This window comes from Eulemur rufifrons, chromosome 7 (assembly GCF_041146395.1).
Source record: "Eulemur rufifrons isolate Redbay chromosome 7, OSU_ERuf_1, whole genome shotgun sequence".
In the NCBI taxonomy this organism is placed as follows: domain Eukaryota; kingdom Metazoa; phylum Chordata; class Mammalia; order Primates; family Lemuridae; genus Eulemur; species Eulemur rufifrons.
The window spans coordinates 113,652,553-113,677,402 of NC_090989.1; the positions used below are offsets into that span (position 1 = coordinate 113,652,553).

The window sequence follows — 24,850 nt, forward strand, 5'->3', positions numbered from 1 at the left end:
TATAACGTTCCTTCTGGGGTAGCACTTAGAGGAAGAGAGTGTCCTTTTCAAAGCAGGCTATCAGAAGAAGTTATATAAACCGCATAAATAGTGATGACCTGGTGCTGAGAATCCGCCTAAGAAAACTGGGTAAAATTTGGACTCTCACTACCCCTAACTTACCTTCCATTGGTTTCCTGAGCTTCAAATGAAAGCAAGGCCCCTCTCAAGGGGTAGCCACAGCCCCATCCTTTGGTTCTGCCCGGACTTATAGACGCATCCCCCTCATTCTGGCAAAAGGCACGGTCGCCATTACATCTGGGCTTGTTTTGTGATGCCTCATGCAAACAGCTGCGTTGCTTTTCTTTGTGTGGATACAGTTTTTAAAAATGAAAATTGCCATGGCAACAGCTGCAGCCACTTATTACAGAGCTGTGGAAATGACGCTGATATTTGTGGGGAAAGCTATGCTCTCAGAATAATGTGCCCCTTACACTGGAGTGGATTTTTCCCACTAACATTTTCATTTTTGAAAAATAAAAAGATATGAGAATGTGTTCAAAATAAATTTACTGGGGAACTGGAGAGCTCAGGGAATTGGTAAGTGGGAATGGAGCCTTTTGTCTGTGGTCCTGAGTTAAAGTCCAACAGTTTGGCAACAGCTCTTATTACTTCAGTTCTAGGGAGGGCAATGCCCACTGCTTGTGTTCAATTTCACAAATATGCCACTGTAAACAGAATTGTGTAATAGCAATGACAGTGATGATTAGAACATTAATTGAAGCCTGATTCCTGCACCATGCTTTCCTTACAGCTTTTAGAAACCTTTAAATTTGAGACTCTAGGAACCAGTTTGTTCCCATCTGTCAATAAGTATGAAAGCATTTAAGAGTAACCTTAAATTTCTTCTTAACTCAGTTCTGAGATTAACAGCATCTTTCATGGGCTAATGCTAAATATTCTGTCACTTTCTTTTTGCTGAACGTTAAGGTGAGTGAAGAGGAACATGAAAGAAAAGATTTGCCATGACGCGTGTTCAAGACTTCATACATTGTGGGGAGAGGGTCTGTATGTTGAGTTTTTAATGAGTTTTGCACATTCCCTAAGCCTGATGTCACATGATTTTAATGACCACCCCCCCCCCCCAAAGACAATGCCTTTGGTGGAAGCAGCCAGATAATTCAACAGGAACTATCTATAAGGAAAGAGAACGGTGGTATAGATTTTGGGAAATAATAAAATCTCAAAACGCTGTGGTTTCTAAGACTATAGATAAGCCTTGAATGTAGCAAGAATATACGTCAAAACCAAAATCCTTCACTCACTTCGAAAGAACTCTGACACCCGATGAGATGATTCGAGTGTGCACAGATGTGTGGCCACTCATGTCTGTGAGAGTGTGTGTGTGTGTGTGTGTGTGTTCCCCTTGAGAAGAGGTTAGCATTTATATTATCTGCTTTATCTCTCTCAAGGTTCAAATCCCTTAAATATAAGTTATTTCATATTTTTTTTTAGTTATGGGACCTAAAACTTTAGAGTATGTATTTCACCATCAAATTTATATTTTATCCAAACTTTACTAAACTGTGTGATACCCTGGTTTGTTTTCTACCCGTGAGTCAGAGAAGCCCATGGAGAAAGTTTTTGCCTAGGCTATAGGAAACATATTACAAAAAGATTCCATCTTATCCTAGTTTGGAAAATGGCTGGGGGGAAAAAAAAGTCCCCCCCCCTTTAAGCCCAGGCACTAGGGATTGTTCTATTTTTATTATAGGACAAAGCAGCATATTAGACTCTATTGTGCAGCAAGCAGTGTGTCCCGTCTCCCTCCTTTCTGCTGCCAAGCCTGTTCCCCATTCAAACCAACCAAGCAACTATATACCCAACCATGCGAGAATTGGGGATTAGAACACCACTTAATGGGGTCTTTCCAGAGAAATCTTCATTGCTGTTTGATTGCCCACATTTATCCCATGTATCATTTGTGCTGCCAATCAGGGTTCATTTTTCAGGCAATACGAGCACCTGCCAGACTTGTGGTGCTCTCTCGCTCTCTCCCCCTCATTTCTACACTTCACCCATCCCACCCTAATCAATGTATTCACGGCATTGTGGCAGATACTAGTGGAGAGACTCAAGAGGAATGTAACTCTAACAATTTTATTTTCACTAAACAAGAATGAAGGACGTTCTGATTTAAATCCTGGTGCAGGAAAGGGAATATTGAAAGGAATGCGACAATAAAAAAGGGAGATGATCATTTTCTTCATAAGAAGTCAGTACATTTTCCTGGATAGGGTGGTCTCAGGCAGATGTCTGATAAGAGTTGTCATAAAGAAGGGATCACTATCTGGCATTACATGCTTCTTAGTATAATTAATTTTTCATCTAATAAATGTGCTCTATTTTGTTGAACTACCTCTGAAGCCAAAAGGAAAATGGTTTTGTGGGAGGATCTCTCCACAGATCAGCAAACAGGGTGAAGTCCACCAGCTCCACTGAAAGCCTCTGTTGGTCGACTTAGGTCACAAGAAACCACTGCCCCCAACTCTTATGTGTTCTGAAGCACAAATCGTGCATTCAAAGAGAACTCTTCCAGGGCCCCATTTCTTAGTGACATCCTGTCTAGATGTACTCTAGTCTGCTTTGGTGGCGTACCTTCCATCATTTTGCCCCCATAGGAGTCTCCGTTTGGCAATACATTCTGTTCTGATAGAAAAATAATGTTTAAATTATCTGTAAAACTTAGTAGCAGCCAAAGACAGATATGCTACTTCCTGCCAGATAACAAGCCAAACATTCCACCTTTCGAACATGAACATTTTGTTGCACCTAGGGGAAAGTCTGGCAGAAAGCGAGCCCTTTTCCACTTTCATTGCAAAGGCTTTTCTTTCTCAGGATAGCCCTTGGGGCCACTTTCTTCTTCTTTTTTCTTTTTTTCTTTTGGCTGGTTTGCTGTTGAATAAACACACAAAGAAAGAACTAAAGAAATGCGCAGATACAAGCTAAACTAGATACTCTAAAGACCTTACCAATGGGCACTAAGATAGTAACTTACCCATTGGAACCACCACAGACAACTAACCTGTTGACTCACAAACTTGCCAGCATATAGTTCTGTCAAGAACTATGGCAAGTTCTGGCAAGTTCTGGGTGGGAGCATCGAGGCAGGGAAGGCAGCCCAGGAGCTTTGGAACTGGATCAACTAAGGTTCTAATTCCAGTTCTACCACTGGCTCGCTTGTGACTTTGGCCACCTTGCTAACCTTCCTCAGTTTCCCCTTGTAATATGTAAAAAAATATTATCTCTGCTATGAGGCTATTGTGAGGATTACAAAGAATGTATACAAAATGCATATCACAGTTCTGTCTTGCAAGGGGGCCCCAATAAATGGCAGTTATTAACATTGTTGTGTAGAAAGTGTGAAATCCAAGAAAGTTTCAACACTGAATATTTTGCAGAAACAGATCATAAATGCTTTCCAAATTCAGTATTTACAACTAAAATTAAGCTGGCATTGCACAGGGTAATCACTCAATTTACTAACAAACTACCTTTTTATATCTTACTAGTTTATTCTATTATGGGTTGAAAAGCTAGGAATTACTTATTTCTCTCTCCTCATTTTGAGAACTTACCAATTAAGTTCTTTTTTACAAATCCAGAATTTTAACGGCTGAATGTTTTCAATATAAATAATTTAACAGAACCAATACCCTCCTTCGTCTCCACTGCCACCTACACTGCCTGGCTCGTGGCAGAGCCAAGGACTGTCAGGCAAACCCAAGGCAGGGGGTGATGGCAGGGCCACTTGTCCAGTTCTCTAAGGCTCCATTCCACTGTAGTCCCCAAATGCTGGCATTAGGTGTGTGGGGATTCTCATACTTTTCCTGTGGGTGAAGTTACCTGGGCCTTCAGCATCATATTTCATATGAAGCAAAGGTGCTATCTATACATCAACCTCCTCCTAAAGGTGTTTGTTAGCACTAAGTGATAACACAGGCTTTTTGTAAATAAAAACAGGGTTTCTGTCATTTCTCAGCATAAAAATGTTTAGAGGCTCTCTTTCTCACTCTTTTATACACACACACACACACACACACACACACACACTAAATAGATCTGAAAGGTACTACAGACCTTTATTATTTTCATCTAAATGGCATTCTCCTCTCCTATCACTGGCTCAATCCTGTTTTCATTTGGATGTTTTCTAACAATGGCCCTGACGTACTTTTTTAAAACTTAATTTTTAAGAAGGTGATAATAGGTTTGAATAAAAGTCTAACGAATACACTTAATGCAGAGGAATGAGGTATAACTATTGAATTCTGCCTTTTTCCCCAAAGAATCTGTTATTTATATATAATCTTAGTCCCACCTAAGAAGAAAAATATAATACTAGCTGGTAGCATACTCACTAAATGGGTAGAATGGTAATACAAAAGAAAACCTGATCAATAAAATCCAGAGAGAGAGAGAGAGAGAGAGAGAGAACATGCACAAGAGAGGGGGAGAGGGGGATTACCAGAAAGCAGGCCTCACCGTCTGCTGTTCGCCTCACCTCTGGGCACCTTGTACTGGCCCCTCCCCCTGACCCACACCTTACCTCCCTCCTTCCTTCCTTGGGAACAAGTTTCTAGTTAGAACCCATTCAGACTAGCCATTCAAAGCCACCTGCATCGCAATTTTTTTTTTTTTTTTTACCAAGATTACTTATTTCATAATTTACCCCTCAATGGATCTTCTCCCCCAAGTCCTGGGGCACATCAGCCTGTTTGTCCCATTTGCTCTCGGGGCAAATAAACACAGACAGTGGATCTTTTGAAGATTTAGCCATAGGTGAACTGAACCACAGCCCAGGAGCTGCTGTGCCTCACACATTCTGGTTGACCTTGGGAGAGTGGAGCCCTGGTAGTGGTGGTGGTGACGGCCGGTCCTCGCAACACGGCCTTGGATGTATTGAATCAATACATTTAACATCATCTCAACCATGGACAGAAAGTAGGGTTGATCAGGCCATAAATTAATTTATTGCTTCATGGTATTACCCACTACACTTCCTAAACTCCATGTGTCACGCCCATGTAAACACAACCCTCAAAACCTCACTCTTTTCTCCACATATACTTAGGTGTCAGGAACAGCCACTCTTTCTGATTTGTCATTATGCAATTGTGTTCTCCCATATGTTGTCTGCTAGCCAAGGGCAACCACATATGATCCCCACCAAGCAGGAAGTATGTAAAAGGTCCTGTCTTAGGGCAGAGGGTTCCTCTGTTACCAAGGCACTCTTGCTTCACGTACCTTGCCCTGGTTATCCAATGCTCCCTTTGTCTCACCTTCTGCTGATTTCTGTTTGCCTTAGCTTTGGACCACTCCCTCCTTGTCCTGCCACCAGCATTTGTATATCCCTACTTCAGTGGTTTTTAACCACTTGGGGGGTCATGGACCACATGGAGAAGGCGATTTGAAAGCTAGGGAATCTCCTTCCAGAAAAACATACGTGTGTATTTACAAATGTTGGGTTCATATCCATCCCTGGACTCCCAGAATCATTGATTTCCTGGGCTCCTTGCTGGCTATTCACATACTAATTGTAGCTTGCTTACCTGGTTCTAACTTGAAGCCTTCAAAGACCTCCCTCCCACCCAACCTTTACTGAGTCTTCCAGCCTTCATGTCCCCCCAGGCTCTGAGATGTTGCCTGCCACAGATGGAAAAACTACCCTCCTGGTCCTTCAAGGCTGTTTCGGCACCCAGAGCTCTAGTTTCTGCCACCAAATAATAGCTTGCACTCCTCCACAGCTCAACTATACCCTTGACAAATGAAATGTTCATCCTCACCCTTTGCCGCCAACTCCAAGTTTTAGTAACTATCTTCTTTATTGCATGAGCAGGACAGGTCTATGAATTGCTTGAGTTAGGAATCTATCAGTTCTTACAAGTTGTATTGGTTTGAGATTCAAATATACCTTAATGTCCACATTCTTATCCCAGATAAAGCTGTGCCCTGAACAGCTAGTGCCAGAGATGACTCTTTTGTAGAATATCCACTTCACAGAAACTCCTAGCAACATGTGAGTGAAGAACATTAGGTAGAAGCAAAACCCTCTTTGGCAAGATTTGTTGGTCTGAAGGTCCCATGCTTTAAACACAAAATTGAAATCTGTGGGAGTGAGACAACTGCCTTGGTAAAATACATTAGTTTAAGAAGATAACTGTGTGCTTTGCTCCCAAAGTTATCTTGAATTCAAGTGAAATTATCTGCAACTTTAAGAAGATGGATACAGATTCTTAATTAAATTAGGCTGTGATTTGGGGCCCAGATGCTCACTTAATTGTTAATAAATGGAAGATGGGGGAAGGGTCAGGGGAATGAGGTGATCAGTGCAAATATTTTCCAGGAGTTGGCTTGTCACCAGGTGAAACTCCCTCAGGCTATCTCAAGCAGCTGCTTATAATCGGAGTGGAGTTTAATCTAATTCGGGAATAAAAGGCACCCAGATTAGGAAGGCAGCCCACTGTCTATGAAAAGTCCTTTGACCCAGCCGGAGGAAACTAGCATCTCATTCAGCCACTCATCATTGTCCTCAGTACATAGCATTTATGAGACACTGCAGGCTCCAATCCAAGTAAGTGCCCCTTTGCTGATTCCTCTTGATCTCTAGGTAGCATGCAGTGAGCTGTGAACTGGTGATCTTGCCACGAAGGCGGACTCCATTGGCTGCATGTTTTATTCTTGACTGTTGCTAATCAGCAATTCCACACAACTTCATTAGATACCGTCTGCTCTCAAACATACTTTCCTTCAGGTATAGCAAGCAACGGGATTTCTGTGGGATGTGTGCCCTTCCCTGACAAGGCTGCTAGAAGTTCAGCTCTGTTAGATTTGCAAGATGACCATGGATCTTTTGTGCTTAGCGGTGGTTAACAATTTCCACACATCCCCTTCTTTGATACTATCCCAGTAGCCTTCTGCGCTACAGGCCTCATTAAGAAAAAGATGAATTCAATATTTGATATAACTAAACCTATTGCTTATTCCACCCCAAAAGATTCTTCTAATGTTCTGACACACTAATTGGAATTCCTAAATGCCTCCCTATTCTTAGAAGTAGACCTTAGTTTTTATTGATTTCTTTTGAGCAAATGGTGAAAGATATAGCAATCATTCCAACAATAGTATTAACATAAATAGCAAAAATAACAATAACAGCTAACATTTATGGAGTGCTTTCCATGTTCTAGGTAGCATTCTCAGCACTGTATACATATTAACACATTTAATCTCCACTCTACGAAGGAGACATAATTATCACCATTTTCCACCAAGACACAGATAAGTAATTACTATAAAGAGACAATAGTTACCACAGGGAAGAACAGGGTGAACAACCACATAGGATGGCAGACCTGAGTTAGTGTTGGTGTGAATGCCAAAAGGTATGGGATATAGTTTCATATTAAAACCTGTTCAGTATGGAGTAGAAGGCTCCATTAAGAAATCCTGGCTTGTAAGTAGCACTAGGTTATCAGCAAAACTACTCATGTTTAAATGGATATTTTAACTAATGTAATTTTTATCTTGCAAATTAGGACTAGAAACCCCAAAATCTTCAACTTCCAAGAGTGGTTTCTGCCTTACCGCCATGAAGGTAAAGCGTTTGTTGAGTTATTTCCTCTGTGAGCACACTCAGGTGATAGAGCCGAGTGTTTCCACTCCCCAGTCTCTGTTGTACACAGACTCTCACTTGGTGAGAACTGAATGGAATACCTGATGCTCCACTTACTAATAAGTTACCTTGGGCAAATCATTTAACCTCCCTGAGTCTATCTATTTTCCTAAAAGGAGAATAATACAGTCATGAATCCCCTAGCAACAGTAATATATTCTGAAAATGCCTCATTAGGTGATTTTGTCATCATGTGAACATCAAAGGGTGTACTTACACAAACCTAGATGATACACAGGCTATTACACACCTGGACTATATGGTACAGCCTACTGCTCCTAGGCTATAAACCTGTGTACAGCTGTTACTGTACTAAGTATTGTAGGAAATTGTAACACAATGATAAGTATCTGTGTGTGTAAACGTATCTAAAATAGAAAAAGTAGAGGGAAAATATTGCATTATAATCTTTTGGGACCACCGCTGTATCTGCAGTCTGTTGTTGACCAAAATGTTAGTATGCAGATCATGGCTGTACTTTCTTCATTGGATTGTTGGAAGGATTAAATGAGGTGAAACACACAAAGTTACTTAATCTCTTTAAGCTATAGTTTCCTCATCTGAATAAATGGAAATAATACTGACATCTACTTCAGGGGCTTACTGTGAGGGTTAAATGAGATAATGCTTATAAAAAATGATTAACAGAGTGCTTGACACATAGTGAATGCTTCATAGTAATGAATACAGGGAACAGTAAGTATTTTGAGGGCTCAGTAAATGTTGGAGACTCTGGCCTCCTCTACTTTCATCCTTGGGGATTAATATTTGGTCTTGCTTGTACCTGTTTATGATTATATTTTAATTTTAACTAGGTTTCCATCTTTGGTTGCTATTAACCTACTTTTGTGTGTGTTTTTATATCTATTATGACTAAAAGTTTCACATATCTCAGAACTCTTTGGAGCTAAGATTTCATTAATGAGGATTAAAGAAATTGAAAAGCTGTAAAAAGGGTAGAAATTCCCATTAGACCATGAGAATTATTCTCTCCCTCTTAAATGAATAGGCTCACAGGGGTGGGATTCAAATTCCTGTTTCTGCTTCAGAAAAAAAAAAGAGAGAGAGAGAAAGAAAGAAAAAGAAATAAGAGTATTTGCAAGTTGCTTTTATCTTTAGGACTATCTCAAATTCACTTTCCTCTCAATATTAGATGTAAGAGAAAATTTCTCAGAGCCCACAGACTAATTCAATTCTGACAAGACATTTCAAGCTAAATTGCAAAGTAATTGAAGATCTCCTTTCGAAGAAAATGCACATATAATTCATAACAAACCTCCTTTAACTCTTCTTCCCTTTTAACCAATTTTAAACTCAGAGCTCTCTTTGTCACCTTAAAGTTGGAACTTAATGGACCAGAGCCACTTAGGAATCTGTCAAAGGCTTTATTCTATGCTGAAATTTGTAACTGTTCTTGATGTCATTATCAAACTGGCTCCAACCTAAATCATTGGCACCTTCATTGCATCCTCTCTTGAAGTACTGCTCCTTACTGGCTGTGTGCTCAGCCATTTCCAATGTCAGGATTCAGGTGAGCACAGCACAGCCAAATACCCTACATCTTTCTCCTGGCAGACCTGGGGGAAATGGGAAAACAGATAGTCAGTGACCCTTGGGGTAGGCAATTCCCTGAGGTCACATTATCCAACTGTCTAGTGCACGAATTTCCTACACAGCACCCTGGCAAGTAACTCTTTCATTTTATGTTTAAGCACCTCCAACTACAGAGAACTCACTGCTCTTTTATATAGCCCATCCTATTTTCCATCAGATCTAAGAATTAGGGAATTTTGAAATAGAATATAAAACTGAAATCTGTCTCCCGATGATACTTTACTTTTGGACTTTACCTTGTCTTCTGAAAACACAGAGAATGAGGCCAATCCTTCCTCTGCATGGCCACCTTTCAAATGCACACTGCAGCTATTTCTGCTGAATTCATCTCCAGACCAATGAGGAGAAGCCTGGCTGCTTCAGCCCAAGAGTATCATGGGATCATGTCTCCTGCCCATTTTCTCTACTGTTATTAACATAGACTTCACCTGGAATATTCTACCCAACATCTCGCCTCTACCCCAAACCCTCCAGTGGCTGCTCTTTCTCCCTAGAAGAAAATCCAGTGGCCTGAAAGGCTCCATGAGACCTGGGGCATGGCACCACACCAGCCCTGCCTTCTACCACTATCCCCTCAGTTAATTCCCTCCAGCTACATGGGCCTCCTGTGGCTCCTCAGGTGCACTGAGCAAGCTCTGTTTCAGGACCTAGAAAGCTCTCTCCACTTCATTTCAGTCAGGACTCCACTTAATGATCTTTCTCAGAGAATCCTCCCCTGTCCATCCTAGCTAAAGCAGAACCCCTATCTCCCTCTGTCCCATCCTCATGCTGCTTTATTTTTCTTTTCAGTCCCTGTCATTAGATCATATGTTTATTTGCTTAGCTGTTTATTATGTTCTCCACTGAAATGTAAGGAATATGAGGTCAGGAGCTATGTTTTGTTCCCTACAGTCTCTTCAGTGCTGAGAACAATGTCTGCACTTTGTAGGTGCTCAATAAATATTTGGTGATGGAATAAACCAATTACTTCAGCCTGAGATTGTATTATTCTGGGGCAGCCAGGATATACCAGCTTATACTTCCCACAGAATTCCCCATGTCTTTTTCTCTTGTGCCTGACATCAAAGTGGAGAAATGATATTTGTCAAGGATTTTAAAAAAATCACTATCTGGTATAAATTTGGATTCTGAGGGAGCAGTCATTAAATGGTCCCTCAGAAGCTGAAAGACTTAATTAACATACCCCCACCCCCACCCCCCAGCCAACACAGCTCTTGACTCTGTAGGTCTTTGGCCCTTGGGAAGATGAAACCTTATGGTTCTTACTCAAGCTCAGGGAACTTCTGGCCAGGACCTCTTATTATTAAGAGGCAGCTCTTGTAACCTCCCAGGGTGCCTGGAATGCCCCCAATTCCTGAAGTCGTTATGTTTTACAGCAGGCTCTCTTGACAGCGGTTCATCGGCCTTCGGCAGAACAGAAGCCAGAATGGGCAGGCAGATGCCAGATGAATTCCAATGTGTACACACAGTTCCTGGCCCCATGAAAATCAATTCCTTATTCATAATTAAGCAACTTCTCTGAGAAAGGGCAGGTTGGTACAGTTATTAAAAGATAAATAATAGATAAGGATCCACTTTTTTAAGGCATAAAGAATTTTAAGCACAAAATAGCACTGTAATTATTTTTTCTTCTACTTGTTCCTTACCTGTGACACCAGGTCCAACAAAACAGAGCAGCTTTTACGAGTTTTCATTGCCCCTTTATGTTGTGTTGCTTCTCAAAATGTATCTTTAAGAGCAGAATGACAAGTCAACTCTAGATGGGAGGAAAAGAAAGGAAAAGTACCCAGACATAAACATCACATGATGTGTCATTCTGTATGCTTTTCCCTGTTTTACAGATTGGGGTTAGGGACCGTAGCCAAAAACAAAAGTTGCTAAATGTCTCTATACCAAAAAGAATAGTAGGACTTGCCAGCAGTTAGGACCCCACACCTCCCAACTTGCTTAATTGGCAACAGAATCAGCCTCATTTCCCCCAACCCCCACTCCATCCCTTTTGCCCAAATCAGTATATGAAAGGGGTGGGGAAACAAAGCGGTCATCCTTCAAGAGAATACAGGGTTTGAGGCATGAAGCTGTTACCCTATCATCCCTGCTTGTGGAGGTGCTTCCTCTCTCCTAAGCCAAGTGGAAGGGATCCCACTGGAATCACCCCAAAAGACTGGCACTGCCTGTAAGAAGAGGTGTTGCCAGCTAGTTCCCCAGTGTAGCAACTGCAGTGTGGCCGAGCCCCTCTCAAAGCAGAGCAAGGGAAGAGAGTTCTTGGATATGGCTCCTCCAACTGCAGGATCCCACAAAAACAAAGGGACCTGTGCCTCCTCTGGCCTAGAGAGTTCTGAAAGCAAGAGTCTGCTAGCAGGACCTGCAGGCTTCTTAGCTTGGTGTGTCTGTAGAGTAGGTAGGGTGATCCCACCCAGCCCAGTGCTATAGGGCCAGTGGAATGTGCTCAGGGTAACCCCAGATTAAGGTGACTGGAGGTCAGGAGACAGGTGAGAGCCACTGAGCTGCCCACGTGGCCACTGATCCAAGCCATGGAAACAGGCTGGGAGTGTGTATAGCTAGCTGGGTGGATGGAAGATCCAGTGGCACCCGTGAGGGGGTTCTGAACAAAATAGAGGTACTATCACATCAACAGAGGTCTCTAAGAGAGGGATCAAGCAGTAAGGAGAGACTAGAGACCCCTGCCGACCATTGACAAGCAGTTGGCCACATGAAAAGAAAGCTGGGCTCCCATCCCTTCTCCAGACCTCCAACACCAGAGGGCGCTGGCACCCATGGGAGAGGAGGAGGAACACGCTGCTACTCTAGAATATTCTGCAGGGAGAATGGGAATCTTGCTTTGAAGATTTAGGTTTTAAGTTGGGCTGCACGAAATTTTAATAACTAAAATGAATTGAATCATGGAATTTGACCAAGACATCATTAATGAAACCACTTACCCAGCATGAAGGGGAATTTGATATAGTACAGCTGGAAACAGTGACTGGAAAAAACAATAAACCACATCATATTTACGTCCCAAGTAATCAAGAACTCTTCAATGATATGGTGCCAATAATTAGAAGATTTTTTGTTAGGGATTAAAGATTTGGCAGAGAAAATGGAAGTTTCTTTTGTATATCTTTGGCTATAATAATCATTTTCTCATTTTTTTCCTGCAATGATTAAGTTCCTAGAAATTCTGAAGGTAATGCAATGTGTTGGCTTAAGACTTTTTAAAATAAGCTTTCCAGTGACATTGATTTCATGTTAACAAAGGAAATGAGGCTGGGCTGGGGGTAGAGAAGTAGGTTGTTCTGACTGGGCACCCAGAAGAGCAAGTGGACATGGGATTTGGGGCGACAGGTCAGAGGAGAGTGATGCAGCCACCCAGAAGCTTGAGGTCATTGGGTAGTTTCTGTGAGAAACTGTGTGGCAAAATACTTTAGCAGTCACAGTGAAGGATAACAGGTGTGGATGGTGTTGGAAACAGACCTTAAGGAAGATTGTAATGACTTGGAAAGAGAAGACTCAGTAGTCCAGAAAGGGAAGGTGGCCAGAGCCACAGAGGGGATGGCATTGTTGGAAATGATGACAGTATCATTTGTATAATACTTTCCATACCTATTATTTCATTTTCACTCTTGGCATCATTTCACTCTCAGCATCTCTTCTTCTTCCTCTTTTCCTTCTCTTCCCCCTCCTTCTCCTTTTTCTTCAGCACTAGCATTTACTGAGCACTTACTATGTGCCACACACCATTCTGCACAGAAAAATTTATATGATCAAATGATCCCTGCCACCCAGAGATCCTAGACCAGGGACCAGCTAGTCAGAGTGTGAGGGACAGATGATAAAATCTTAGTTCTGGTCAGGTTGAGGTGTTGATTGGAAATTTATTTGAAATTCTCCTTTTAGAAGTAAACTAAGAACAAAGCTCTGAGAGACAGGGGAGAGAGAGAGAGAGACAGAGAGAGAGATGATTTACTTAAGAAATGTTTGTCTGATTCTTACTAGGTACCAGATACCACTTCAAATGCTTTATAAATATTAATTTAACTGTCATAGCAACCCAGTGTGGTAGGTACTATTACTATCATCCTCATTTTATAGAAACTGAGGTGCAGGTAGTTTAAATAACTTGCTGAAGGTCATATAGCCAGAAAGTGACAGAGTTTCAATTTACGCCCAGATCTCAGATTCAGGTTCTATGCTCTTAATGCTACCTAAGCTGCCAGGCACGTTCCTTGCAGAAGCATCATATAGAAGAAAAGATGGGCTGTAGAGAAACACTAGAGTCTCAATCATAAGTCTATGAATCTTAAATGGTACAGTAAGCAAGATGATCTGTATTCACATTGCTTTCATCAAAGGAATTTAGGATACTTCATTTCAAAATTTTTGAATAAAAGATGCTGCACACATTTATTTCTGAGTATGGATACAATACACTGTCATCAAACTAATTTTTGCTGCATAATCTGTTTCTGAACAGAATGAATCAATATCCTGGACTTATCTCCAATTTATGAGATGAATATTTAAACACCACTGTGTATTTCTGGCCATGTCATTTTCAAGGACATTGGTGCTATCCAACTTTTTCCCAGAAATCTGAGGCTTGTAGATCTGTCTTCACTAGTTGCCCTATAAACAGTGCCTCTTCAGAGTGGTATCCTAGGGAACAACCACCACATAGGTTAACAGGAAATCCAATTCCTTTCCCCCTCTTCTCCCCTCTCTCGTATTTTCATCCATTAATAGTTTAAGCATCTCCCTTGGCACAGGGGAGAAGTCTAAAGGGCTGAAATTGCTGGAGCAATGATATTCCTCCCTTGGGTTGAAGTTGGAAAACTCCATATGTGCCACCCAAACCCTTGGCTATTTCCACTCCCACCCTCCGCCCTGCAACCGTTGCTCCTAAACCCAGAGGCTTAGTATTGTTAGCACCGCAGCAGAAAATTAGAGTGCATAAAGGATGCCTCTTCTCAGGGCTGAGAGAGCCTTAAAGAACAACATCCTAAAATTCCAGCAGTCCAGAGAGATGCAACCTCCCTGGGCCATAGGCTTCTGCCTCCTTTGCCTCTTTCCTCACTAGAAGCTTTACCCCAGAACATCCCCCACTAAACTTGGGGAAAAGCATCTCAAGCTGAGGCTCCTGGCCTGCTCTTGTCCCTGGGGCACGCCTCTGCCCACGCTGCCAAGGGCACGCCTTCCCTCCTTGATCCACCGAGCCAAGGGCTCCATGATAAATATGACAACTTTTTAGCCATACCCCAATGAGCACCTCCCTGGGGAAACTGCCTGGGGCCTTTCCTTCCTGGACACCCTTCTGTTCCCTTGCAAAAGTGACTAATTCCTCTCCGGACCCCTCAAAGCTTGCTGTGCCATGATGGCAGCCACACCCCATCTGCCTTTATTTGGAACTGAGTCCTGCTTTAGCCACAGCACTCTGCTGTCTACCATTGTGAAGCTCGTGGAAGTTCTTAGCAGAAAAATGGTTATGAAGTAAAGATAAATAACATTTATTGAGTGTTTGTTTTGAGTGCACATAATAAGCACTCAGTGGATGACTCTACAATTCACAAGATACTTGCATGAGTTTTAAACATACCTCATATCCTCGCTGCACTTCTGGGGAATAAGTACTATTATTATCTCCGTTTCACAGACAGTGTAACTGAGTCTAAGCATGAGGAAGTAATCTGCCCAAGCCCACATCGCCAATAAGTGTCAAATCTTAGGCTCAAGTTAAGAGACCAAGTGTCAGTTTCAAGATTGGATTGATATCCCTGAAAGTACCCACAACATGACTATACATACTCAATGTCTAATAAAAAATCTTGCAGATGATGATTCATTTTAAAAGATGACTAGCTTTGGAAGCCTCCTTCCTTCCTGTTTTTCTTCTTTTCTACTTTCTAGTTGTCCTACCTTCATTCTATCAGCCTTTATATAGAATGCCATGTGCCAGGCACCAGGTTGCTCTGTGTATGCAGAGAGAAGCAAGACCCAGGCCAGGCCTGACAAATCCAGACATGAAAGCAGGTTTCTATGAGAAGCCCTGGTACCTATTGTCCTTATAGTCAGTGTGACACTGTCACTCCACTATCCTGAAGTGGGTTCATGGTTTCCCCCCAACAAAATCACTTTTTAAGGGAGAAACAAGAAATCTACATTGTGAACTTAGTAGCTGTGTGATCTTAACTTCTCTGATCCTTAGGTTCTTTATTTTATACAAAGGAAGAGAAAGGAAGGGAGGAAAGGAGGAAGGGAGGAAAGGAAAAGGAGAGATAACAAACCTGCTGTTTACTTCCCAGAGATGTTATAGGATCAAATAAAGTTATGATGTAGACATAAGACAACTAAATATTACATACATGTGAAGGCTTCCACATTTTCTCAGCATGGAACTTAAGGCTCTGAGTAATGCCACCTCACTTGTCTTCACCCCTCCACATGTGCCCACATACATGCTGCCTGGGTTCCAGCCATGACCACACAGCTACATCTGGTGTGTGCCCTGAACTCACCTGCCTCGTTGCCTTTCCTTACACTCTTTCCACTGCCTGGAATACCCTCTCCCCATCACTGTCTGTTGCCCAAATGTCATCCCCTTTATTCTAAAATAATGCCTCTTTCTTCTTTTGTACCATTAAATGTTGTGTTTCTCTCACAAAATCATACTTAGTATTGGGGTGGGACTAGAACAATTTGGCATCTATATCTTGGTCTTCTCTGCCTAGGTATACCTTGCATATACCAGGTGTTCAATAAAATGTTTTTTGAATAAAATTCTGCTTCCCTTCTCTGTGCCCTTCTCTGACTGCCTCCCACACCCGGTACAGAATGCATCCCCTGGCACATGGCAGGCCCCTGTGCAATGTCCCGGGAGCTTTAGGGCCAGCAAATTCCATGGACAATCTCTACAGGTCAAGGGGAGTTAAGCTTTTCCTTTCAGTTAAGTCAAACATCAGAGGGAAGGGATAAAGTTTAGCAAACAAATTGGCTAAGAGTTACGAGTGAGTAGGGGGAGTGGATGCCAATTCTCCTACAAGAAGTCGTGTGGCATAGTAAAGGGAGTTTTAAATGTTCTTAGTTCCTGTTGGGTGGGCAGGAAGTAGACATTTCCCAAAGTGCCGACTGAAAATCAGTGGGGATACCCAGATGATTTTAGGGGACACATAGGTGAACTTTTTTTCCAATTACATATTCTCACTTATATTCAAAAGATGTATAATTAGCACATCAAACTTATGATTTCATAGATATTCTTTAATAAATGCTTCTGAACTTGAATAAAAATCCTTTAAAGAAAAACATTACATAGATGAAGGTATAGGATACAGCTGAATGACATAATGTGGTGCATCACAGAACCAAATCTCAGGAGCACCAGGACCAGGAAAACACCCCTGATGGGTGAGGCGATGCAGATAAGATGAAGGGTTGCCTGTTTTATGGGTCAGATGTACTCTCACAGCCTCAGGCATTCACAGAATTATTTCCAAAGCTACGTTGCCCTGGAAAAACCTTTGTTTGAAAGGCAGAATGCAAACAGGAATGTTTTCTCTTCACTCTCGTTTCTTCGTTGGAATGAAGAAACATGCTGGTGAATGTCAACACAAACACATCAAGCTTCACAGCCTTGGGCACAGGGTTTCCTAATGGCCTTGGGGTTTTACACCTTTTTCTCAGGACTGGCAGATACAAAGGACCCAAATGTGAGTTTGCTTTTCCTTTTTTTCCCTGCAAAGCACAACACTTTACAAAAAGAAAAACACTTCAAAGGCAGTCCTTTTCTCGCATACATTTCAGGCCTCCATTCAAGACCCACATTCATCTTCCTTATCCAATTACAGGATCAAAGCAGAAGGGTTTGGCCTACTTTGGGGGTTTAAAGACATCCAGTGAAAACTAAGAACATTTAAAACTACCTTTTCGGTGCCACACATCTTCTTGTAGGAGAATTGGACTCCACTCCCCCTGCTCACTCTTAACTAGTCTCTGGATACAAAAGTCAGGTCAGAGAGCTAACGTGCTCTAATCACCGGCACCATAAAAGAAAAAGCAGTTACATCTCTGTAAAATGCAATCTAGTCTCAGTCGGTGTGTCTTGTGTACTTTTTGCTCTTTACGCCGCTAGTCCTTTTCAAAACCCACTGCCAAACTCTTGATTTTTCCTGACTAGTTTTAAAAAAATTGTATTAACATAAAAACAGCCCCCGGCCCAAAATCTGAAATCTTACTTCATTAGTCTCCCTAAAGCTACTGGTTCTAGCACATCTGTTCATTTTAATGCCACCATATGGAGTTCATATTTCCTAAAATAGGACACACCTTGTCCTTCATATTAACACTGTGGGATTTGAGGCCTTGGTTAAAAAAAAATAGCAAATATCACGTCCTCAAAAATATTTAAGTGAACAGACTGCCTATTGGTGGATTGATTTTTCTCTATGGAAATAAATCTGTTGGCAGCCGCCAGAATTGGGGTATAAAAGACGACCTGGGGCAGCTGCTGCCATTTGTTTCAGTGGGAAAACGAGGGTTTTGTCTCTCCCCAGGGGTTAATCCTGTGACGTTCTGAACACCGTCGGTGATCTGTTTCTGAAGGGTTACACCAGAGAGGAGGAATGCTTTGTGGTTTATGACAAGATCACGGCAGAATATTTTGTGCACGCTGTGATTTGTATCACCCATTTGTGCACAGGCCATAAAAGTGCACTTTTTATCAGGAACATTTGTGAATATATAACAGCACTGAAGACATATGGCCACTAAATAATTCACAGTTATCTATCTTCTCAGCAGATTCCGTATACACCTACCATGTTTTAATGCCTAGTTTGCTCAGAAACAATATTCTTTACGACATTTCCAATATAAAAATGTTTACTGACTGGCAGCAATATATGGATCCCCTGGGATGGAGGCACTAAGGAAGGGGGAAGCTTTCTGCATTCTCCACTTCTGCCCCTCTTCACCTGCCCCCTGACCCGCTGCTTCCAACTAGCACTCAACCTTACAGGACAAGGTGCCTGTCCCAAAAGTGGGTGCAAAATCTTATCTGGGCTATAAGATGAAAGTCACTAACTAACCTTTTCCCTCTTCTCTTTTCAGTTCTATATCCATTTACAGTCCCAAGGAGAATCCAAATGCATTTGATGCTGCTGCATTCTTCCAGTCCGTGGGGAATTTCCTGGGGATCTTTGCTGGCTCATTTGCAATGGGGTCTGCGTATGCAGTTATCACAGCGCTGATATCCTTTGTGTGTGGAAAGCTGGAGACTGTTAAGAGAAGTCAATGTCTGTGCAATGTTTCTGAGGATGGGCAACCTTCAGACCAGTAAATGGTTAGATAGTCTGTGGCTCAAGCTTCATACAGCACCACTGAGGCCATCTTGGTCCTGAGTCGTCCCTGGAGTCATGGGTTGGTACCAGTGGCGGAGGCTCTTATCTTGTCCAAGGTCAGTTCTAGCACTATTGACACTGTCTGATTCTAGATATCAAAAGCCTTAAAAAAATGCCACCTAGGAATAGTAGTGAACACAGGGCTTCAGGATTGGCCTAACCAGGGTCAAGAGAAAGAAAGGAAGACCCAGTGTCAAGAATAAGACAGGACTGACTGGGGGTGATACATTGGGTATGTGCTGACTCCTTCTTAAGCTTATTCAGTTGCTAGCTCATAGGGTAGGCCAAGCCAGACATCACTGTGGATTTAAGCTCCTTATAGAAGGGAACCTGCAAGCAATGCAGAAATGACATGTTTGCCATATCTGGGCAATTGTGTCATTTGATTCCTTCTTTTTTGTTAGGGAGTTTAGTTCCTAGAGTATCTGAGCCAGGGAAAGAAGCTGTCTGCTGGGCTGTTCACTTAGAACCATCAGACAGGGCAAAAGTCAGAGTTGAGAAGGAAAGCCGGAAGGCCAATGTCCAGTGTGAGGGCTCAGTGGAGCCATAGGGAAGAGGGAGAGTGAAAGATCAAGGGCCAAAGACCTCAGGGGAAAGAGAAGGAAGGAGTGTGCCAGAGGAGTCAGGGCCCAGGCAAAGAAAGGGCGAAATGTCGGGGCGTTTCCCCTGGGGCTTCCCAGACATTCACTGAGCAGCTGCCGAAGGGCTCGATTCTGCTGCTGAAGAAGAGTCAGGAGATGAGTAAAATAAGGTCCCTGCCCTCAGTAAGTGACAAACTTGGACAGATAGCTCTACATTACAAGTTGGACAGAAAATGAGTGCGAAAGCCACATCCATGTTATCACAACTACAAAAATTCAAATGAGGACAAGGCCATTGTGTCTGGAACAGTCCAATAGACTCTTGGCCAACCTTATGATTCTGGAAAATAATTTAAAAAGCAGTATTAATATGCAGCATGGGCCTTGGGCTTGGCCCGGAAGGTAGGCAGGTCACAGGCTGTACGGCAGGTGATCCAGGAGGAGAAGACCAGTGTTCATTAAGGTGTGGAGGTGGGACTGACCTGGCACCTGGCAGATGTGCCTGAGAGGACCAGAGGGCTCCCGCTGGTGAGAAATGGAGGATGAGGAGACACAGGTGGCAGGGAGTCAGCTTGTGGAATATCTTCAGATGGTATTTTAAAGAGTCTGAGCCTCCTTCTGTGGTGCACAATGAGCTGCTGAAGGGTCTGCTGAGGACAGTGACACCCTAACAGTCCTGTTTTCGAAACATGATGAGGAACTGGCACACAGGACAAATCAGAGGAGGGGATTGGAAGCAAAGGAACATGGTGATGAACTGCAGAGGATGCATCAGGGAGGAGACTGATGTTTAGGAGGAACAATCTCTAGGACTTAATGATTGGTTGGTTGTTAGAGATAAAGAGGAGGAGAGAGTCAAAGGCCACTGCAAAGTTTCATCCTGCAACCTCACAGAAGGGACCTCCGTTGACAGAAATAAGGTAAGTCAGGTTTCCAACAACAACAAAATGATCTGCCCAGTGCTTATGATATGTCAGGCCCCCAAGACTTGTCTTACACTGCAGGACCTCATCTAACCTTCACAGTGTCCCATCGCCAGACACTATTTTTATTGGACACTGAAGCTTAGAAAGGGGAAGCTATTGCTCAGGGCCATGCAGCCAGTAAGCAAACCCAGAGAAAGAATCAGGAGAGAGACCATGGTCGTAATCACTACTCCCTATTGCCTCTTAATTAGCAAGTGGAATTGTGATGGAGGTCACATGTTGTTTACACTACAGTAATAGTAATGATGACAGAAACACTTAGTGAGCTCTCACATGTGCCAAGGCCTTTATATGCATCTCCTCATTTGAATCAACCCTGTCAAACAGGTTGTTATCCTCATTTTGCACATGAAGAAAGTGAGGCTCAATGAGGTTAAGTAGTCATATGTCAGTAACAATGAACATGATCATATGACCTAACATTTACTGAAGAATTTACTATGCACCATCCATTGCCTGAAGCATTTTGCTTAGATTGTCTCAGACAACTTTTACAAGAACACTGAAAGGTAGATACTATTATTATCCCGATTTTACAGCTAAAGAAACTAAGGCAATCAAGGTTACGTAACTTGGCTGAGGCCCTACAACAAGGCTATTTCAGGGCCAGGATTTAAATCCAGGCTTTTCAACTCCAGAGCCTGCACTAGGTGGAGAAGCTGAAATCAGAATTCTTCTCTGCCTGACGTGAGAGGAAGGTGTGGTCGCACAGGTAAACAGGTTGATAAGGGAAGGAAAAGATGTTCCTGGAGATTGGAAGTCTGGCATGCGATTGGATCACATCTGGAAGAAAGAATGTAGAGACAGAGGAGATGGAGGCTCAGTAACAGTGACACCATCAATCCTGCAGCACTCGGGCTTTAACAGTCTCTGCAAACACAGGCTGGGCAGGAGACAGGCGCGTTCCGTTGTCTCCTCTGCCTCCATACCTCATCCGTTCTGAGGCTAAGTCTCCATAGATTGTAGGTCCCTGGGCTCTGGACTTGGAGGTTGACCCAGAACTGAACTGCTTTTTGGAGGAGATTGAAAGAAAAGAATGCTCTATAGCCAGTCGATATTCTGCTATTCAAACTGGCCTGAACATTCTCCTTAAACTAGAAGAGGGAATCCTAAAGAACAAAGCCTTCCATCCAAGTGACAAAAGGGAATATTGAAAAAGAATCTAAGGGCAGCTCATTTTTTATTCCACATAAAAAATTGCTTCTAGATTCTTACAATTCTATTTCTAAGAAAGATGTTTGATTTAAAAAAAAAATTTAGCTGGGCATGGTGACATGAGCCTATAGTCCCAACTACTCAGGAGGCTGAGGCAGGAGGATACTCTGAGCCCAGGAGTTTGAGGCCAGCCTGGGCAACATGGTGATGCCTTATCTCTAAAAAAAAAAAATAATAATAATAATTAATTTAAATCACGGTAATATAAAATGTACATATCACTTGTATATACCAGGCACTGTTCTGAGTATTTAACCTATATACCACTGAGAAAGGTTGCATTTTTATTCCCATTTTCAGAGAGGAAAACCAAGGCAGAGTGGTCAAGAGATGGGTCCAAGTGAATACTATGAATCTGAATGCAGGTGGAGTCAGCTTCCAGAGGCCACACCTCCAGCCATGATGTTATGCTGCCTTTGTGCTTTCTAAGACTTTAAAAAATGTTTTTAACATACTTTACCTCCTTTCACTCTCCACACTGTGGGAGCAAGTATTACACTCATTGTCAATTCATATAGGATAGAAATTAGGCTCAGAGAGGTTAATATACTGCTCAGAAATCACACAGCCAGTGACTAGCAGAATCAAGAATAAGAACAGATTCAGAGGTCATGCTTTTACTTCCCTGCCCCACTGCTAAACATCTCTTATTGTGGAATCATCTTTTGATTTTGTTCTAAAAGCATAAACATGCAACATGATCACATCTCCTTATTTGTCAGGGCAATTTTTGCCTATCATGGACACAATTGCAATGGAACTAATCCTTCCCCATTGATCACATATTCCTAATCATCTCCCCATAATCCATTTTCTGCCCAACTTGAATCACTATCCCTTTGTTCTATTTGCAATTTATAGACTATTGACTAAGTGTCATCCTTGTCAAAATAAACCATTGCCTGCCAAAGGACATCTTGTCTGCCCTAGAAATAATACACCTTCTCCTCCATTTTACTTATACCAAGAGGCATGGGCAGCCTCCCTGTCACTGAATAGAACTGCTTCTCCTGACCCTATTTCCTTGCCCAGGAGAGGACACTGTACCAGGCGGTCTGCCCACGACTGCTCTCCCCGCAGAGCAGCCCCTCCTCCCCTCCCCCCTGCCCCCCTCCCCCCCCTTCCTGTGCCGACTGACCTGCAGCATCTTATCCCCACCACAGTCTCCTTGGCTTTGTTTCCCCCATACCTGCTACCGCTCTCCTGAGGCGCACACTGCAGGGGCTGAGGCCAAATTCAGGAAGTCTTGTACCCACAGATGGCTGATTTTACATTCATAGGAAGACACCTTTTTTTTATCTGAACATAGGTTTAAATGTTCACAGGCACATGTAACCCCCAGTGAAGCGTGGAACTCATGCTGGCCTTCAAAGTAAGTCCCAGTGAGAGTTAGAGTCTTCCAGTCAGGTCTGCAAATCAGTTCTTTTACTCGAAAACTATCATCACCAGATCATTTTTTTTTTCTCAGCCAAAAAGAAAATGCAGCTGTGAAGCCATTGTTGTTTCCCTTAACATGTCTTCCTCACCTGACCAAATTTACCAAGCTGTGTGAATTCCCGATGCTGGAAACAGGCCTGTTCTTCCTCCTTTCTTGGAGTGCCTTCCTGTCTGCCGAGGCCGCCGGCCTAACAGGTCAGTGCTCCTGCTGCACAGCCAGAGGGGTGTGTGCCCCTCCCTGACCCAGCAGGAGGTGAAATGAAGTCTGTCTGAAATGGTGACTGTGAATAGTTTGTGTCAGAATCAGCCTCCCCTGGGTAGCCTGAGGAGAAGAAATCATAATTCATCCATTTGGTGCAAAATAACTTAATGGAACGTCTTCCAAATGCTTTCCTCTTCTCTCCCAGCTGGACAGGAGTGTGTTGAAAGGACTGATGTACAGTGGTGATGGATGACTTTACAAATGGAAGTCTCCACTCAGAGTGTGAAAGGATATACACACACACACAACCACTCTGCAGAGAAGGGTGGTGGCTTTCCTTTGGCTGTAAACAGCAGGTTCCAATGTAAGCAGCCTCTCCAGAATGTGCACAGCTCTACACACATCAGTGTTTAAGATCTTTGCATATGCTCCAAGGCAGGTAGGAAAACAAATAGCACATGTGGTGGCACTACAGTTTAATGTCTCTTACCACAGCAAGGGTACAGAGAGAGTCCACTGAGGTGGAACAGTTGATAGAGAGAGGGGCAGTCCCTAAGGTCCCAAGGGCCACGGATCCTGGGATCTGGATTTGGCAATGAGATTGCCTTTCTGCAACAGCAAGGTTTACGCTTGGGTAGCTGCAATGAATGGGTGCTTTTCCATGTAAAAGAATCACTGCAGCTCTAAGAAAAATGCCAAAGCTATTTCTCTCCCCAGGCCTAGTTCCTTGCTTCTTCCAGGTTTCAATCCTGGACCCCTTTCTGCTCACTACATCTTAGCTGACGTTCAAGTGGTGAGAATCTCCTCTTACTTATTAACTAGTAACCAGGTATGCCTCCCATGGTATTGGCATTTTAATAGTAGATGCTTTAAATCTAAGTAATAAATAAAAATAAAACTTGACATGTATTGAGAGTATACCATGAGCCAGGTGCTGGCTGGCTGCCTCTCACAGATGATCTCATTAATTTACAGAAAGATTCAAAGTAAAAGACTATCCCCAGTTTATCCAACCAACAGTAAGTGGTGGAGCTGGGATTAAAAACTAGGAAATCCAATTCCAGATCCTGGGCTCTAGGGCACCAAGCTTTTCTACCTTGATGAAAGTCCATCTGTGGAATATCAAGCAGACCTCCAGGAGTAAGAAGGAAGATAGCTGGGGCCTCAGAAGCCTGCGTGGCTCACTTGCTCCTTAGCTGGTCTTGGCTCCCCTGTGAATGCCATGCGAATCTTTTTAGTAATGATAACCTATTGCTCTAATCAGCTGGCTCAACTTACTGCAGAGCCGCCCAGGCCAAGCTGTCCCCGCAAGCTTTCAGGGTGTCTGCTGCCGATACAGAAAGCCACCCTGCCAGTTCTTGTGCCACTATAATCAAGACTATATTGCCAGATTCCACCCAACTAGGACCTTGTATCCAAATCATTCCAACACAAAGTCTGTTATGTTAGTGCATTGCCATGAGACTGAGGAGGTTTTTGAAGAGCTTATGCATTCCAGGAAAAAAAAAAATAACCATGTCCCTTAAATGAAATAACATAGGTAAACCATTTATATCATAGTCATTCAAAAAAATCTGGTTCCCCTTCCTTTACATTCTGTAGAGGAATTCAGTGCATCACTTGTAAAATGATCTAAGTAATGTTAACAATAAGAATATTTGACCTTCCAGAAAGGTAAAGAAGTATCTTAACTCATCTAATATTTT

At 42.7% G+C, this 24,850-nt stretch overlaps 1 protein-coding gene across 1 annotated transcript in view; it reads left to right on the top strand.

Annotated features, from left to right (window-relative positions):
* The window catches only part of SLC9A9 (solute carrier family 9 member A9), a 537,568-nt gene that overhangs the window by 219,871 nt on the left and 292,847 nt on the right, over positions 1–24,850 (top strand). The window contains exons 7-8 of the mRNA XM_069473135.1: positions 18,434–18,572; positions 23,032–23,137. Of these exons, the coding sequence (XP_069329236.1) occupies positions 18,434–18,572; positions 23,032–23,137 (245 nt within the window). The remainder of the gene's footprint in view (positions 1–18,433; positions 18,573–23,031; positions 23,138–24,850) is intronic.